Raw genomic sequence first — 19,300 nt, 5'->3', positions numbered from 1 at the left:
ATGAAAAACAGCCCCAGACCATTATTCCTCCTCCACAAAACTTTACAGTTGGCACTATGCATTGGGGCAGGTAGCGTTCTCCTGGCATCCGGCAAACCCAGATGCAAACCCAAAGCCAGATGAAGTGTGATTCATCACTCCAGAGAACGCGTTTCCACTGCTCTAGAGTCCAATGTGCGCAAGCTTTAAACCACTCCAGCCGACTCTTGGCATTGTGCATGGTGACCTTAGGTTTGTGTGTGGCTGCTTGGCCATGGAAACTCATTTCATGATGCTCCCGAAGAACAGTTATTGTGCTGACGTTGCTTCCAGAGGCAGTTTGGAACTCGGTAGTGAGTGTTGCAACCGAGGAACCGAGCGCTTCAGCACTCTGGGGTCGCGTTCTGTGAGCTTATGTGGCCTACCACTTCGAGGCTGAGCCATTGTTGCTCCTAGACGTTTCCACTTCACAATAACAGCAATTACAGTTGACCGGGGCAGCTCAGGCAGGGCAGACATTTGATGAACTGACTTGTTGGAAAGGTGGCATCCTATGACAGTCCCAGGTTGAAAGTCACTGAGCTCTTCAGTCCAGGCCACTCTACTGCCACTGCTTGTCTATGGAGATTGCATGGCTGTGTGCTTGATTTTATACACCTGTCAGCAACGGTTGTGGCTGAAATAGCCGAATCCACTCATTTGAAGGGGTGTTCATATACTTTTGTAGTGTACTTCCATATACACTGAGTACACCAAACATTAGGAACACCTTCCTAATATTGAGTTGCACCCCCCACCCCTTTGCCCACAGAACAGACTCAATTCATCAGGCCATGGACTCTACAAGATGTCGAAAGCGTTCCACAGGGATGCTGGCCCATGTTGACTCCAATGCTTTCCACAGTTGTGTCAAGTTGGCTGGATGTCCTTTGGGTGGTGGACCATTCTTGATACACACGGGAAACTGTTGAGCGTGAAAGACCCAGCAGCGTTGCAGTTCTTGACACAAACCGGAGCGCCTAGCACCTACTACCATACCCCATTCAAAGGCACTTAAATCTTTTGCCTTGCCCATTCAAAATGGCAGACATACACAATCCAAGTCTCAATTGTCAAGGCTTAAAAATCCTCCTTGAACTTGTGTCATCCCCTTCATCTACACGGATCGAAATGGATTTAACAAGTTACATCAATAAGGGATCATAGCTTTCACCTGGTCAGTCTATGTCATGGAAAGTGCAGGTGTTCTTAATGTTTTGTGTACTCGGTGTATACTTCCATTCACTTTTTAAACTGGTACCGGGCTACCTTCAGATTAGTCTTGTGAGCGTCCTAGAGCAAAACAACTGACATGTAAGTGTTCCTGAGAGTCTCATCTTTCCGTAGAGGGGTCATATTCGTGTGTAGCCGAAACTGTTCGGACGCTATAGACAGAAGTTGGCAGATCGGCAGTACCGACTTCAGACTTGTGGGGGTCGTAGAGCAAAACGAAGAACACCACTACTTTTTGAAGAACCCAGAGAGTTTCATGATCCTTCTCTGTGTGAAGCCTCACCTGTCCCGTCTGTGCTGTTGCTGGCCCCTGACTCCCAAGTGTCACCTTGTGTGGTCCCTGTCCCCTGTTCTGGGGTGTAGTCTGCTGGGTTAAAGGTCCTGAGGAGAGAGAGAGAGGATGAGGGTAGGTGAAGTTTAGGTTTAAGAAGAACTGGTGTACGAGGAACCAGAAAAGGACAGTTGTGTGTGTACGAGTTTGTTTGTGTATTACAGAACTCACCCCATTCCCTGGGCTGAGAACCTGCTACCCGCTGGTGCCCTGCCCCTTCCTCTGCCTCCAGATCCGACTGAAGGACACAGACCCGCACAACGTCAACACATAGTAAGCATGGCACCAGAAAAATTGTGTGAAGTTAAGAGAGCACTTAAGTTACCTGGGAGTGTTGACTGGAACATATGAGAAAGTGCCACTAATTGACACTCACCTCTACCCCCTCTTCCCCCCCTGCGACCTCGCTCTGACACTCTGTCCAAAGGGCCAGGGACCGCCTCCACACCATTTTCCTCTGGCCGCACTGCACAGGGAGACAGAGAGCGAACGAGCGAGAAAGCGAGGTGTGGAGAGACAAAGAGGGAGACAGAGAGAGAGGGATAGCGATAGAGAAGGAGAGAAGTGGGGAGAGACCAACAGAGAGATGATTTAGTGATTAAGGTCAGTACAAAGCTATGTGCTGCCTAGTAAGCAATTCTGCTGAATAGTGCATTGATGACAAACTAATTGCTTAATGACAAATTGGCTGGCTATTCATTCTTAGTAAGTGCTCTATGTAGTGTTCTCTAATCTAAAGTACCGCCAATGAGAATAAACACACTAACTGTAAATGTACTAACCACACCATGGTTGAATAACTCAAATCCTCGACAGCTTACTGACTTCTCATTCTTCCTGGCTCTTAGGTGATCAATTAAACCTAGTGTTATAGTGCCTTGTTCATTAACATATGCATAGAATTTTATTCCGTGACCCCCTAACCTCTCTCAACCTGGCGGCTGCGGTTGCTGGCCCCCCTGCCTCTCCGATTGCTCCCTCCGCGGCCCCTGCTGCCCTCTCGCTCTCCTCCTCTCTTCTCCCGGTTCTCCTTGCCCTCCGTCGGGCCGTCCTTCGCTAGGGGTTTCTTCTTCCCAACTGTCTCCCATGAGGTCTGAGAAAGAGAGAGAGAGAGAGAGAGAGAGAGAGAGAGGAAAGAAACGACAGAGGACGAGAGAGAGAATGAGAGAGAGAATGAACGAGAGAGAGCGAGAGGACGAGAGAGAGAATGAGCGAGCGAAAGACAGCGAGAGAGAGATTATGTATAACCATAGAGACACATATTTCCCTCAGATTACACAGACCCACAAAGAATTTGAAAACAAACCCAATTTTGATCAACTCCCATATCTATTGGGTGAAATACCACAGCGTGCCATCACAGCAGCAAGATGGCCCTGACAAGAAAAGTAAAGAACATACACCATTGTAAATACAACCCATATTTATGTTTATATATTTTCACTTTTGTACTTAAACTATTTGCACATAATATGACATCTGAAATGTCTTTATTCTTTTGGATCTTTTGTGAGTGTAATGTTCCCTATAATTTTTTTGTTTTGTTTGTTTCACTTTTGTTTATTAGCTATTTCACTTGCTTTGGCAATGTAAACACATGTTTCCCATGGCAATAAAGCCCTTAAATTGAAATTGAATTAAAAATTGAGAGAGTGAGCGAGAGCTAGAGAGCGAGAGCTAGAGAGAGCGAGAGCTAGAGCGGGCGAGCGCGGGCGAGGGAGAGCGAGAGCGGGCGAGGGAGAGCGAGAGCTTGCGAGGGAGAGCGAGAGCTTGCGAGGGAGAGCGAGAACTTGCGAGGGAGAGCGACTGACTTTTGATATCTCCTTATTGATCCTAATTGGCTTTGAGAGAGAGGGGGGGGGGGGAAAGGGAAATGGAGGTGAGCGAACGGGAGGGGAGATGCGCAAGGAGAGGAGAGGAAAGAGTGGAAAATACCTACAGATTGCAGGAGTAAAAGTTAAGTCAGATCCTACAACTGCTTGAACTAGTCAACGTCAAATTAATAATGGATATGTACTCCTCCTACTGCAGTGTCACAATGTCATTGACATATCAAAGGATGAATGACCACAGGGCAGGCAGGCAGCAGTAGCTGATTATATCATTGGAGGATTACATACATAGGAGCAAAATGACCCACTTTCTATTTCAGGACTTCCAAGAAACAACAACAGCGTAACTGTGGTGGGGTGGAGATCTCTCTGTGCTGCGGTGCTCTCCTCTGAAACGCCTCGATTATTTTACTACTGACTCAGGTGCTGACAGAACAAGTGACAAGTGTTGTACATCCTAGATTCAGAGGCCATAATACTTTTTCCATTGTCCTTCTGTTAAATAAATAAATAATAATCACATAATAATCACAATATGCCTTTATTCAATCACCCAACTGGACAAGTCCCCCTGGCACAGTTGGCACAAGCCCCTATTTTCCGTTTCCTTGGATAGATATAGCAATGTGCACAGCACCCTTGGGCTTGATTGGAAGGGGATGTGGCAAGGGTCATTAAGAGATCCATTTCCTAAAGCTGACTCAATCCACTGTAGATAGAAGTATTGTATTAGGTACATTATGTCATCTGTCCATTACAAAATGTGAGAACATATTTCCGTCCTATCAGATCTGTGCTCCAACTCTAACAGATGTAGATCAAATCAAGTTATTTGTCACACGCTCCGAAGACCTTAACGTGAAATGCTTACTTTACGAGCCCGTAACCAACAATGCAGAGTTTTTAAAAAAGGTTACGAACAATTTACTAATAACCTAAAGGAAAAATATTAACACTATAAAATAACATTAACAAGGCTATATACAAGGGGTACCCGTTCCCAAGTCAATTTGCAGGGTTACGGGGTTAGTCGGGGTAATTTAAGTAATGCGCACATTTAGGTATGGATAAAGTGACTATGCCTAGATAATAAACAGAGAGTAGTAGCAGCGTATGTGAAATGTGTAAAGGAATATGAATGTACAGTGTATTCGGAAAGTATTCAGACCCCTTCACTTTTTCCACATTTAGTTACGTTACAGCCTTATTCTAAAATTAATCAAATTGTTTTTGTCCTCATCAATCTACACACAATACCCCATAATGACAAAGCATAAAGAAAAAAACTGAAATTCGACATTTACATAAGTTTTCAGGCTCTTTACTCAGTACTTTTCTGGAGCACCTTTGGCAGCAATTACAGCCTCGAGTCTTCTTGGGTATGACGCGTATGAAGCTAGGCACACCTGTATTTGGGGAGTTTCTCCCATTATTCTCTGCAGATCCTCTCAAGCTCTGTCAGGTTCGATGGGAAAAGTCGCTGCACACCTTTTTTCAGGTCTCTCCAGAGATATTCCATCGGGTTCAAGTCCGGACTCTGGCTGGGCCCCTCAAGGACATTCAGAGACTTGTCCCGAAGCCACTCCTGCGTTGTCTTGGCTGTGTGCTTAGGGTCGTTCTCCTGTTGGAAGGTGAACCTTCTCCCCAGTCTGAGGTCCTGAGCACTCTGGAGAAGGCTTTCATCAAGGACCCTACTGTACTTAAATGAGAACTTGTTCTCAACTGACCTACCTGGTGAAATAAATAAATAAATAAATAAATAATCAACTTTTGCTCTGTTCATCTTTCCCTCAATTCTGACTAGCCTCCCAGTACCTGCAGCTGAAAAAACATCCCCACAGCATGATGCTGCCATAACCATGCTTCACCTTAGGGATGGTGCCAGGTTTCCTCCAGATGTGACGCTTGGCATTTTGGCCTAAAGAGTTTGATATTGGTTTCATCAGACCAGATAATCTTGTTTCTCATGGTCTGAGAGTCCTTTAGGTGCTTTTAGGCTGTCATGTGCCATTTACTGAGGAGTGGCTTCCATCTGCCCGCTCTACCATAAAGGCCTGATTGGTGGAGTGCTGCAGAGATGGTTGTCCTTCTGGAAGGTTCTCCCATCTCCACAGAGGAACTCTAGAGATCTGCCAGAGTGACCATCGGGTTCTTGGTCACCTCCCTGACCAATGCCTTTCTTCCCTGATTATTTAGTTTATTATTATTTAGACTTGGTGGTTCCTAACTTCTTTCATTTAAGAATGATGGAGGCCACGGTGTTTTTGGGGACCTTCAACGCTGTAGACATTTTTTGGTACCCTTCCCCAGATCTATGCCTTGACACAATACTGTCACGGACAATCCCTTCGACCTCATGGCTTGGTTTTTGCTCTGGCATGCACTATCAACTTTGGGACCTTACATAGACAGGTGTGTGCCTTTCCAAATCATGTCCAATCAATTGAATTTACCACAGCTGGACTCCAATCAAGTTGTAGAAACATCATGGATGATCAATGGAAACAGGATGCACCTGAGCTCAATTTCGAGTCTTATAGCAAAGGGTCTGAATACTTAAGTAAATAAGTTATGTTTATTTTTTATTAATTTGCTAAAAATTCGAAATACCTGTTATCGCTTTGTCATTATGGGTTATTGTATGTACAGTGCCTTGCGAAAGTATTCGGCCCCCTTGAACTTTGCGACCTTTTGCCACATTTCAGGCTTCAAACATAAAGATATAAAACTGTATTTTTTTGTGAAGAATCAACAACAAGTGGGACACAATCATGAAGTGGAAAGACATTTATTGGATATTTCAAACGTTTTTAACAAATCAAAAACTGAAAAATTGGGCGTGCAAAATTATTCAGCCCCTTTACTTTCAGTGCAGCAAACTCTCTCCAGAAGTTCAGTGAGGATCTCTGAATGATCCAATGTTGACCTAAATGACTAATGATGATAAATACAATCCACCTGTGTGTAATCAAGTCTCTGTATAAATGCACCTGCACTGTGATAGTCTCAGAGGTCCGTTAAAAGCGCAGAAAGCATCATGAAGAACAAGGAACACACCAGACAGGTCCGAGATACTGTTGTGAAGAAGTTTAAAGCCGGATTTGGATACAAAAAGATTTCCCAAGCTTTAAACATCCCAAGGAGCACTGTGCAAGCGATAATATTGAAATGGAAGGAGTATCAGACCACTGCAAATCTACCAAGACCTGGCCGTCCCTCTAAACTTTCAGCTCATACAAGGAGAAGACTGATCAGAGATGCAGCCAAGAGGCCATGATCACTCTGGATGAACTGCAGAGATCTACATCTGAGGTGGTAGACTCTGTCCATAGGACAACAATCAGTTGTATATTGCACAAATCTGGCCTTTATGGAAGAGTGGCAAGAAGAAAGCCATTTCTTAAAGATATCCATAAAAAGTGTTGTTTTAAAGTTTGCCACAAGCCACCTGGGAGACACACCAAACATGTGGAAGAATGTGCTCTGGTCAGATGAAACCAAAATTGAACTTTTTGGCAACAATGCAAAACGTTATGTTTGGCGTAAAAGCAACACAGCTGACACCATCCCCACTGTCAAACATGGTGGTGGCAGCATCATGGTTTGGGCCTGCTTTTCTTCAGCAGGGACAGGGAAGATGGTTAAAATTGATGGGAAGATGGATGGAGCCAAATACAGGACCATTCTGGAAGAAAACCTGATGGAGTCTGCAAAAGACCTGAGACTGAGATTTGTCTTCCAACAAGACAATGATCCAAAACATAAAGCAAAATCTACAATGGAATGGTTCAAAAATAAACATATCCAGGTGTTAGAATGGCCAAGTCAAAGTCCAGACCTGAATCCAATCGAGAATCTGTGGAAAGAACTGAAAACTGCTGTTCACAAATGCTCTCCATCCAACCTCACTGAGCTCGAGCTGTTTTGCAAGGAGGAATGGGGAAAAAATTCAGTCTATCGATGTGCAAAACTGATAGAGACATACCCCAAGCGACTTACAGCTGTAATCGCAGCAAAAGGTGGCGCTACAAAGTATTAACTTAAGGGGGCTGAATAATTTTGCACGCCCAATTTTTCAGTTTTTGATTTGTTAAAAAAGTTTGAAATATCCAATAAATGTCGTTCCACTTCATGATTGTGTCCCACTTGTTGTTGATTCTTCACAAAAAAATACAGTTTTATATCTTTATGTTTGAAGCCTGAAATGTGGCAAAAGGTCGCAAAGTTCAAGGGGGCCGAATACTTTCGCAAGGCACTGTAGATGGATTAAATAACTGTTTTTCTCATCAATTTCTGAATAAGGCTGTAACATAGCAAAATGTGGAAAAAGTCAAGGGCTCTGAATACTTTCCGAATGCACTGTACATGTGCATCAATATGCATGTGTGTGTGTTTTGTGTGTGTGTCTGTGTGTTGGAGTGTCAGCTTAGTATGTGTGAGAGTCCTGCGAGTGTACATCGAGTCTGTGCAAGAGAGTCAGTGCAAAAAAGCTATGTAGCAACTGGTTAGATTCCATACCATGCTACCACCAGCCACTCCACTCTCATGAGTCAACAATGAGCATCACTAAACCAGAAAACAAAGGCAGAAAAGTTCAGGTAGGCTAGTCCCTCCCTTTTTCAGTCAGTTTTCTTTCATTTGGTGCCTAATGAATACGACCCAGGTCTCAGGGAAGTTAAGGTGACTGAGCGACGCTAAGCTAGCGATGACTAGCCACCCGAAGGAAAGTGGCTGAAGGAAATTGAAAAGGTAGCGTTAACGTCAGTCCCCTCTGCCCTACCGTATCAGAGGTGCTCTCAAGGAGGAAGTTGATGGCTCTGTTGACATCCTCGTTGCAGTCGTGGAGCGCTACCATGCATTCATCCTGGATCTTTCCTGTCACCTCCATCAGCTGTGGACATACATACATACAACTCATACATACATACAAGTGCTTTATTTGAATCCAATGAAACATAATAGAATATTAAGAACATCTTGCTAATATTGACTTGCACCCGCTGCCCTCAGAACAGCCTGAATTCATCGGCACATGGACTCCACAAGGTGTCGAAAGCGTTCCACAGGGATGCTGGCCCATGTTGACTCCAACGCTTCCCACAGTTGTGTCAAGTTGGCTGGACGTCCTTTGCGTGGTGTACCATTATTGATACACACAGGAATGTGTTGAGTGTAAAACACCCAGCAGTGTTGCAGTTTTTGACACGAACCGGTGGGCCCACTACCATACCCCATTCAAAGGCACGTTTGTCTTGCCCATTCAACCTCTGAATGGCACACACACAATCCATGTCTCAATTGTCTCAAGGCTTAGAAATCCTCCTTTAACCTGTCTCCTCCCCTTCATCTACACTGATTGAAGTGGACTTAACAAGTGACATCAATATGGGATCATAGCTTTCACCTGGATTCATGTGGTCTGTCTGTTCTTAATGTTTTGTATACTCAGTGTACAATGACACTGTCTATACAGACCGTTGATACAAATACACTACACACACTGAGACATGCACACAAATCAATAAGCTGTGTACATAGTCACAGAAGGGGAGGGGGAATCTGTCATAGCCTAACAGTCAGTATTAGAAAAAGAGAGGGTCTTAGATTTGAGGTGAAAACCCCAAAGTTGTCTAAAATTGACAAAATATTTTGTTTTTTTCCTAAATTATGAGTGTGGTCTTGCCTTTTCCCAGCACATGCAGTCACAGGTATTCTCTCTTAATGTGAAACACACCCCAACACACACAGGCCATCATTCAGAGCTGTCACAATGGCCTCTGCAATTCCCCCCACTCACCTGGTTCACTTTGTCCTCAAACTCAGCATCATTCTTGTCATAGATCATCTGGGCGAGTCGGATCTGTTCTGCAGTCGCCTGCAAAATGGATGAGAAGGAAGTGAGGGAGGATATGAAGAAGGAAAGGAACAGAGGGAAGAGAGAAGGAGAATAATTGTTTTGGAGATATGATTTACCACTTGAAGACCCATGCATTGAGCAAGTTGTACTGTGTGCATGTCAAAGAAAAAGTAGCCAGCCGGGCTGGGTCCAGAGGGGCTTGTCCCCCCCCGGGTTAAGAAATGTTTGACAAACAAGCTCTATTTTGGTGTCCTCTGGTACATTCTAATGCTAGATTGCATTTTCAACCAGCAACTATCAGGAAATAACACTGAAATAACACGGATCACATTTTCACACTTTTCGAGTGTTAGTTTCATCAGCTCTTGTACAATATGATACAAAAACAGGAAAACGTCATTTTGACTGCACTGGGCCTTCAAATAATCCTTTACGTCCTGGCTTCAACCTTCCTTTTGAGAGGTATTTTCTCAGCTAACTGCAAGACAGGTATGATTGAAGAATGAAGCAGGTGTTAAACATGGGCTTTGCTAAAGAGAAAGCAGCAGTTAACTGCTCCATTGTCAACACTTTGAGTAAATCAGTAGACCTACAGTCAATGTTCCCTCTAAGCTGCGCGCGTAGTAGCCCTGAGACTGTCGCGTAGAAATATTAGCCCATAGAGAGAAGCACTGCTCAACTATCTAGAGCAGTGGGCACCAACTTGAGTTTTGCCCTTATCTGGAAGATGGTGTCCCTTTTTGGTTAGAGAGTGCAGATGGATGTTGCGACGCGGGCCCTCAGTCTGCTGCGCTCTCCCTCCGCTGAGACTGACCATCAAATGCAGGCACCATCAGTCCAATAAAATAAAACTATTTAAATGTATGCTCACTCAGCTGTGCTAAAAGGGTAATACAACAACAGATCTATTACCGGTGTGATCGGTTAAATATATAATAAAAAAATGGCCCGAACAACAATGCACTGGCAGGGCAATTCAAGAAAAGCTAATATGCGGTGCTAATGTATTGGGCCTATAGCTTACTGCACAAACCTCATTGCTACAGTACTGTTTTTAATTGGTTAATTTTGCATAGGCTTGTGTTTTTAAGTCATGTTCAAAAAAAATCTGAGCGGTAGATCTCGCCTTGCATTTTGACTCAAAGTGACCACTGTTCTAGAGTTATCAACGTTTCCCTTTACTGTGGCAATTGTGATCGAATCAGCGTAATATTAGCCACTTTCAATGCGAAACAAAACTATGCAAGAGATTTTGTTGAATGCAGAACGCATCGGAGTAGGATTCTACTGCATTGACATGTACTACTCCGCCCATACTCTACACAGACCGGTGCGGCATAAACAATCAGAGCTCCAGTAGGAGCTTTGTTCACATCCTTTGCTGGTTAGTGAGTTATTATCCCAGTTATAGATCATTTGTAGTTAGTAATAGGGGAGTGATAGAGCACAAAACATATACAGTACCAGTCAAAAGTATGGATACACCTACTCATTCAAGGGTTATTTGTTTTGACTATTTTCTACATTGTAGAATAGTGAAGACATCAAAACTATGAAATAACACATATGGAATCATGTAGTAACCAAAAAAGTGTTAAACAAATCAAAAAAATATTTGAGATTATTCAAAGTAGCCACCTTTGATGACAGAATTTATGGCTTGCCATAACAAATACTTATTGACCCAAGATATTTCATTTTTTCATTTTTAATTAATATGTAACCATTTCTAAAAACATAATTCCACTTTGACATTATGGGGTATTGTGTGTAGGCCAGTGAAACAAAATCTCAATGTAATCCATTTTAAATTCAGGTTATAACACAACAACATTTGGAAAAAGTCAAGGGGTGTGAATACTTTCTGAAGGCACTGTATATATCAATATCCTTCAAAATACCATATACAATTGCAGCCAAATATAGTCACCCTTGCACTTTTCTTAAATAATTTCTTATTTATAAATTAAGTTTAAACTGAAGAAAAAAAATGTCTCCACACTTTGTTGGATTTTCTACATTTTACAGAATACATTTTTTATTTCTGTAACCTTCAGCTTAAATGTTTCATTTAGAAAATAAAGACAAATGGCATGGATAAAATTATTGGCACCTCGGAGCTAGTACTTGGTTGAACAGCTTTTGGCCAAGCTAACTGCTGACAAATGCTTCTTGTAGCCTCAAATGAGCTTACTGCACCGTTCTACTGATGACCAAATTAAGCATACCCTCAAAATAACCCCCCCCCCCCCCCTACAATCAAACATGGGGAGGTTTGATAATGCTGTAGGGTTGTTTGCTACCTCTGGTACTGGGGGCCTTGAACGTACACAAGTCATCATGAAATCAGCTGATTATCAAGTGTTTGAGTCCAATGTTCAACCCAGTCCAAAAATTGTTTTTCCATTGAAGATTGTGGGTCTTCCAGCAAGACAACAACCATGAACACACATCAAATAGCACCCAGGAACGGTTCAAGATTAAACTATCGACTGCTCTGAAATGGCCAGCATAGAGTCCAGATCTGAATCACATCCAAAAACCTGTGGTAAGATCTGAAAATATCAGTTGGTTGAAGGCAGTTGGTTGCTGCTGAATAGTGGGCCAACTTGCCAGTAATGGCTCATTGATGGCTACAATAAATGTTTTTCTCAGTTATCTTGGCCAAAGGCTGTGCAACTAAGTGGTAGCTCCTGGGCACCAATAATTTTGTCCATCTTGCCAATAATTTTGTCCAGAGGGTGGTGCAGACCGCACCACCCTCTGGAGAGCCTTGTCCATGCCTTTATTTTCTAAATTAAAAATAGCCAACTTAAGTTTCCAAAAATAAAATGTGTTGTGCAATGTTTTAACTCCAATAACAAGGTGTGGAGACCAAAAGTGTTTTTCAATTTTAACTTGTTTCAGAAAAAATAGGGAATTATTTAATATAAGTGCCAGGGTGCCAATATATTTGGCCACAACTAAGTACCATTAGCTTTTTTTTAAATCAATCCAAACTGATGCTCTCTCTCCACTAGTCTAGGATTCACCATCTTCATCAAATGTTTTCACAATTTATCTGCAGAAAAATCACAAAAAAGTCTATCAGTATGCAAATTAGGTTGCTAAATTAACAGTTCTCGTACCGATGCAATTCGGTAGGCTACTGACGAGTAACTCACTATAACGTCTGGCAAGTCCTGATAGACTTCAAATAGAAAATACCGGATGTGGAGGTCCAGATATGTTCTCTTGATAAGTGCGTGAATTGGACCATTTTCCTGACCTGCTAAGCATTGAAATTAAACGTGTACTTTTGGGTGTCAGGGAAAATGTATGGAGTAAAAAGTCAATCGTATTCTTTGGGAATGTAGTGAAGTGAAAGTAAAAGTAGTTAAATATAAATAGTAAAATAAAGTACAAATACCACGAAAAAACAACTTAAGTAGTACTTTAAAGTATTTTTACTTAAGTACTTTACACCACTGCTGGTTGGACGTACTGCCAAATTCTCTAAAACTTGGAGAAGGCTTATGGTAAAAGAATGATCATTCAATTCTCTGGCAACAGCTCCGGTGGACATTCCTGCAGGGTGTGCAGAGCTGTTGGTAGGGTTAGGGGTAGTCAGGTGGATGGATAATCTTGGCAAAGGAGTAATGGTCACTAACAGCGATGTAAACACATTTGAGCACAAAATTAGAGAAATAAGCTTTTGTGCGTATGGAAAATTTCTGGGATCTTATTTCAGCTCATGAAACATGGGACCACTTTACATGTTGCGTTTATATTTTTGTTCAGTGTAGCATGACATTTGTGTGTGTAGTCTTCAATGAAAGACTGCGACATCGCAGGTAAATATTGAACCGGAATGCAAAACTGTGCTGAAATGTTACTGGTCCTATCGGGCAGTGACTGACGAGATCCACTGGCCCAACGTTTTTACTGGCCAGCGTTGTTAATGTTGGACCCTGCACGCGAAAGACAATAAATTAATGTGCCAGAAAAACAATAGTCTAAGTGGATTGACTCATTGTCACCACATTATATGGGACCTGTAAGTTCACGCCCTCTCCCTCAGTGTAAATAAATATGACCGCAACCACAGCGCACACACCCAGATGCCGAGAGGCAGTGTTTCCCTGTCATCGCTCACTTTGTGACTATTAATAGATCGCTAGAAGATGCATATTCAGTCACGGTCACTCTAACTCTACCTACATGTACATTGTACCTCAATTACCTCGACCGGTGCCCCCTCACATTGACGCTGTACCGGTACCCCCTGTATATAGCCTCGCTGTTGTTATTTTACTGCTGCTCTTTAATAATTTGTTACTTTTATTTTAACACGTATTTAAAACGGCATTGTTGGTTAAGGGCTTGTAAGTAAGCATTTCACTGTTGTATTCGGCGCGTGTGACAAATAACGTATGATTTGATCTAGCAGGGGAGGGCTCTGCAGACTTATTTTTAAGAAGCAAATTGAAAAGTAGCCTAGTTAAGTTAAGTGGAAAATGTACACGGCTGAATATGAGTCTGCAAATCATTTGTATAGCCGACAACCGGCGCTAGTGGAAAATACTGGTTGCGTGTGTGTCACTCACCTGGAGCTGTTTCTGTGGTTGAGTTGCGTGTGTGGCAGCAGGCAGCGCTTTGTCCCGAGTGCCCCGGGCTTTGTCGCCGCCCAACGATGTCATCATATACAGTATATACAAAACAATGTATGTACAAAATAGAAAAATCTGGAAGACAGAGGGGGGTGGATAAAAATGAATGTCACTTACAGTATTTGCCCTATTCACTGCAGGCAGGTATAAGATAAGACAAATAGGTCTGTTGTTATACGTTAGGCCTGGGTTGTTCAAATAGTCCCGATTCCCTTTGTAGTTTCTTCTGAGCTGAAATGCATTCCCTGGTGTGTGTGTGTGTATATACTCATGTGTAGCCTATATCAAACACGTCCCCACATCAACACAGTTGGAGGGATTGTGCAATCCTGAGTGTCGGATGCAACTGTTGAAACAGTGTATAGTAAATGTGTATTTTGCATTGGTGAAATTATTTTGACGTGATATGAAAGTAGAGGGATTTATCTATGTTTCTAGAACCTTACCATAATTGAGAATCAATTCACATTTAGCTAGATTAAGTATTTGACTGTTTTGGCTTAGAGACAAGTCGCCTTTAAACAGAACGTGTTGGGTCCTTGACTATAATGAATAACGTTAGGCTCCTTTATTCCATTAATGGGCTAGCTCTAGTGCATTCGTAAAGTACTCAAACCCCTTCACTTTTTCCACATTTTGTTACGTTACAACCTTATTCTAAAATGGATTAAATCGTTTTCCCCCCTCATCAATCTACACACAATTCCCCATAATGACAAAGCAAAAACATGGTGATTTTTTCTTCAAATGTATAAAAAATATATATTTTATAATAATAATTTTAAAAATTATATATACAGTGCCTTGCGAAAGTATTCGACCCCCTTGAACTTTGCGACCTTTTGCCACATTTCAGGCTTCAAACATAAAGATATAAAACTGTATTTTTTTGTGAAGAATCAACAACAAGTGGGACACAATCATGAAGTGGAACGACATGGATATTTCAAACTTTTTTAACAAATCAAGAACTGAAAAATTGGGCGTGCAAAATTATTCAGCCCCCTTAAGTTAATACTTTGTAGCGCCACCTTTTGCTGCGATTACAGCTGTAAGTCGCTTGGGGTATGTCTCTATCAGTTTTGCACATCGAGAGACTGACATTTTTTCCCATTCCTCCTTGCAAAACAGCTCGAGCTCAGTGAGGTTGGATGGAGAGCATTTGTGAACAGTAGTTTTCAGTTCTTTCCACAGATTCTCAATTGGATTCAGATCTGGACTTTGACTTGGCCATTCTAACACCTGGATATGTTTATTTTTGAACCATTCCATTGTAGATTTTGCTTTATGTTTTGGATCATTGTCTTGTTGGAAGACAAATCTCCGTCCCAGTCTCAGGTCTTTTGCAGACTCCATCAGGTTTTCTTCCAGAATGGTCCTGTATTTGGCTCCATCCATCTTCCCATCAATTTTAACCATCTTCCCTGTCCCTGCTGAAGAAAAGCAGGCCCAAACCATGATGCTGCCACCACCATGTTTGACAGTGGGGATGGTGTCAGCTGTGTTGCTTTTACGCCAAACATAACATTGTTGCCAAAAAGTTCAATTTTGGTTTCATCTGACCAGAGCACCTTCTTCCACATGTTTGGTGTGTCTCCCAGGTGGCTTGTGGCAAACTTTAAATGACACTTTTTATGGATATCTTTAAGAAATGGCTTTCTTCTTGCCACTCTTCCATAAAGGCCAGATTATACGACTGACAGAGTCAGTCTGTGGACAGAGTCTCCCACCTCAGCTGTAGATCTCTGCAGTTCATCCAGAGTGATCCATCTCTGATCAGTCTTCTCCTTGTATGAGCTGAAAGTTTAGAGGGACGGCCAGGTCTTGGTAGATTTGCAGTGGTCTGATACTCCTTCCATTTCAATATTATCGCTTGCACAGTGCTCCAAGGGATGTTTTTTTTTTTTTTTAATTTTACCCCTTTTTCGTGGTATCCAATTGTTGTAGTAGCTACTATCTTGTCTCATCGCTACAACTCCCGTACAGGCTCGGGAGAGACGAAGGTTGAAAGTCATGCGTCCTCCGATACACAACCCAACCAAGCCGCACTGCTAACACAGCACGCATCCAACCCGGAAGCCAGCCGCACCAATGCGCCGGAGGAAACACTGTGCACCTGGCCACCTTGGTCGCTGGTGCGCGATGAGACAAGGACACCCCTACCGACCAAGCCCTCCCTAACCCGGGCGACGCTAGGCCAATTGTGCGTCGCCCCACGGACCTCCCGGTCGCGGCCGGTTACGACAGAGCCTGGGCGCGAACCCAGGGACTCTGATGGCACAGCTGGCGCTGCAGTACAGCGCCCTTAACCACTGCGCCACCCGGGAGGCCATCCTTGGGATGTTTAAAGCTTGGGAAATCTTTTTGTATCCAAATCCGGCTTTAAACTTCTTCACAACAGTATCTCGGACCTGTCTGGTGTGTTCCTTGTTCTTCATGATGCTCTCTGCGCTTTTAACGGACCTCTGAGACTATCACAGTGCAGGTGCATTTATACGGAGACTTGATTACACACAGGTGGATTGTATTTATCATCATTAGTCATTTAGGTCAACATTGGATCATTCAGAGATCCTCACTGAACTTCTGGAGAGAGTTTGCTGCACTGAAAGTAGAGGGGCTGAATAATTTTGCACGCCCAATTTTTCAGTTCTTGATTTGTTAAAAAAGTTTGAAATATCCAATAAATGTCATTCCACTTCATGATTGTGTCCCACTTGTTGTTGATTCTTCACAAAAAAATACAGTTTTATGTCTATGTTTGAAGCCTGAAATGTGACAAAAGGTCGCAAAGTTCAAGGGGGCCGAATACTTTCGCAAGGCACTGTATATATAATAGAACATTTACATAAGTATTCAGACCCTTTACTCAGTACTTTGTTGAAGTGCCTTTGGCAGCGATAACAGCCTCAATTAGTTTTTTGGTATGATGCTAAATCAAATCAAATTTTATTTGTCATATACACATGGTTAGCAGATGTTAATGTAAGTGTAGCGAAATTCTTGTGCTTCTAGTTCCGACAGTGCAATAATATCTAACAAGTAATCTAACAATTCCCCAACAACTACCTAATACACACAAATCTAAAGGGGTGAATGAGAATATGTACATGTAAGTATATGGATGAGCGATGGCCGAACAGCAAAAGCAAGGTGCAATAGATGGTATAAAATACATGTGATATGAGTAATGTAAGATATGTAAACATTATTAAACTGGCATTACTTAGAGTGCATTGTATAAAGTGACTAGTGATCCATTTATTAAAGTGGCCAGTGATTGGGGTTCCATGTTGGCAGCAGCCTCTCTGAGTTAGTGATTGCTGTTTAGCAGTCTGATGGCCTTGAGATAGAAGCTGTTTTTCAGTCTCTCAGTCCCAGCTTTGATGCACCTGTACTGACCTCGCCTTCTGGATGGTAGCGGTGTGAACAGGCAATAGCTCGGGTGGTTGATGTCCTTGAAGATCTTTTTGGCCTCCTGTGACATCGGGTGCTGTAGGTGTCATGGAGGGCAGGTAGATTGCCCCCGGTAATGCGTTGTGTAGACCGCACCACCCTCTGGAGAGCCTTGTGATTGAGGGCGGTGCAGATGCAGTACCAGGCGGAAATACAGCCCGACAGGATACTCTCAATTGTGCATCTCTAATAGTTTGTCGGGTTTTGGGTGAATTTCTTCAGCCTCCTGAGGTGTCTTTTATTGAATAGGTTGAAGAGGCGCTGTTGCGCCTTCTTCAGCACACTGTCTGTGTGAGTGGACCATGTCAGTTTGTCTGTGATGTGTACGCCGAGGAATTTAAAACTTTCCACCTTCTCCACTGCTGTCCCATTGATGTGGATAGGGGGGTGCTCCCTCTGCTGTTTCCTGAAGTCCACGATCATCTCCTTTTCCTGACACCACACTCCAAGTGCCCTCGTCGTTGTTGGTAATCAAGCCCACTACTGTCGTGTCACCTGCAAACTCGATGATTGACTTGGAGGCAAGCATGGCCTCGCAGTCGTGGGTGAACAGGGAGTACAGGAGGGGGCTGAGCACGCACCCTTGTAGGACCCCTGTGTTGAGGGTCAGCAAAATGGAGACGTTGTTTCCTACCTTCACCACCTGGGGGACGACCCGTCAGAAAGTCAAGGACTCAATTGCACAGGGTGGGGTTGAGACCCAGGGCCTCCAGCTTGATGATGAGCTTGGAGGGTACTATGGTGTTGAATGCTGAGCTGTAGTCAATGAACAGCATTCTTACATAGGAATTAATTTTGTCCAGATGGGATAGGGCAGTGTGCAGTGTGATGGCGATCGTCTGTGGACCTGTTGGGCAGTAGGCAAATTGAAGTGGGTCTAGGGTGGCCGGTAAGGTGGAGGTGATATGATCCTTGACTAGTTTCTCAAAGCACTTCATGATGACGGAAGTGAGGGCTACGGGGCAGTAGTCATTTAGTTCAGTTGTTTTTGCCTTCTTGGGTACAGGAACAATGGTAGCCATCTTGAAGCATGTGGGGACAACAGACTGGGATAGGGAGCGATTGAATATGTCCGTAAACACACCAGCCAGCTGGTCTGCACATGCTTTGAGGACGCGGCTACGGATGCCGTCTGAGACAGCAGCCTTGCGAGGGTTAACATGTTTGAATGTTTTACTCACATAAGCCACAGAGAAGGAGAGGGGCACAGTCCTTATTAGCGGGCAACGACGGTGGCACTGTATTATCCTCAAAGCGGGCAAAGAAGGTGTTTAGTTTGTCTGGAACCGTGACGTCAGTGTCCGTGACGTGTCTGGATTTGTTTTTGTAGTCTGTGATTTCCTGTAGACCCTGCCACATACGTCTCGTGTCTGCGCCGTTGAATTGCGACTCCACCTTAGCCCAGTACTGGCATTTTGCTTGTTTGATTCCCTTGCGGAGGGAATAACTACACGGTTTATATTCAGACATATTCCCGACCTCTTTCCATGGTTAAATGTGGTGGGTCACACTTTCAGTTTTGCGCGGATGCCGCCATCCATCCACGGTTTCTGGTTATGGTAGGTGTTAATAGTCACAGTGGGTACAACATCTCCAATGCACGTCTTTATAAATGCACTCAGCGAGTCAGCGTGTAGGTCAATGTTGTTCTCTGAGGCTGACTGGAACATATTTCAGTCTGCGTGATCAAAACAATCTTGAAATGTGGCTTCCGATTAGTTGGACCAGTGTTTACACACCTGTATTTGGAGAGTTTCTCCCATTCTTCTCTGCTGAGCCTCTCAAGCTCTGTCAGGTTGGATGGGGAGCATTGCTGCACAGCTATTTTCAGGTCTCTCCAGAGATGTTCGATCGATCGGGTTCAAGTCTGGGTTCTGGCTGGGCCAATCAAGGACATTCAGAGACTTGCCCCGAAGCAACTCCT

General features: G+C 43.3%; 1 protein-coding gene across 2 annotated transcripts in view; it reads right to left on the bottom strand.

Annotated features, from left to right (window-relative positions):
- Positions 1-19,300, bottom strand: part of ubap2a (ubiquitin associated protein 2a) — a 40,863-nt gene that overhangs the window by 19,251 nt on the left and 2,312 nt on the right. The window contains exons 2-8 of one of the 2 annotated variants that reach the window (XM_036949998.2): positions 13,858-13,995; positions 9,212-9,289; positions 8,195-8,305; positions 2,507-2,675; positions 1,908-2,048; positions 1,754-1,820; positions 1,535-1,632 (exon numbers count right to left, since the gene is read on the bottom strand). In XM_036949998.2, the coding sequence (XP_036805893.2) occupies positions 1,535-1,632; positions 1,754-1,820; positions 1,908-2,048; positions 2,507-2,675; positions 8,195-8,305; positions 9,212-9,289; positions 13,858-13,953 (760 nt within the window). In that variant the 5' untranslated portion in view covers positions 13,954-13,995. The remainder of the gene's footprint in view (positions 1-1,534; positions 1,633-1,753; positions 1,821-1,907; positions 2,049-2,506; positions 2,676-8,194; positions 8,306-9,211; positions 9,290-13,857; positions 13,996-19,300) is intronic. The other variant, XM_036949999.2, reaches the window with a different exon arrangement.

The sequence above is a fragment of the Oncorhynchus mykiss genome, chromosome 17 (genome assembly GCF_057628025.1).
Source record: "Oncorhynchus mykiss isolate SJ-2025 chromosome 17, ASM5762802v1, whole genome shotgun sequence".
NCBI classification, from domain to species: domain Eukaryota; kingdom Metazoa; phylum Chordata; class Actinopteri; order Salmoniformes; family Salmonidae; genus Oncorhynchus; species Oncorhynchus mykiss.
This window is presented reverse-complemented; position numbering and strand designations above follow the sequence as displayed.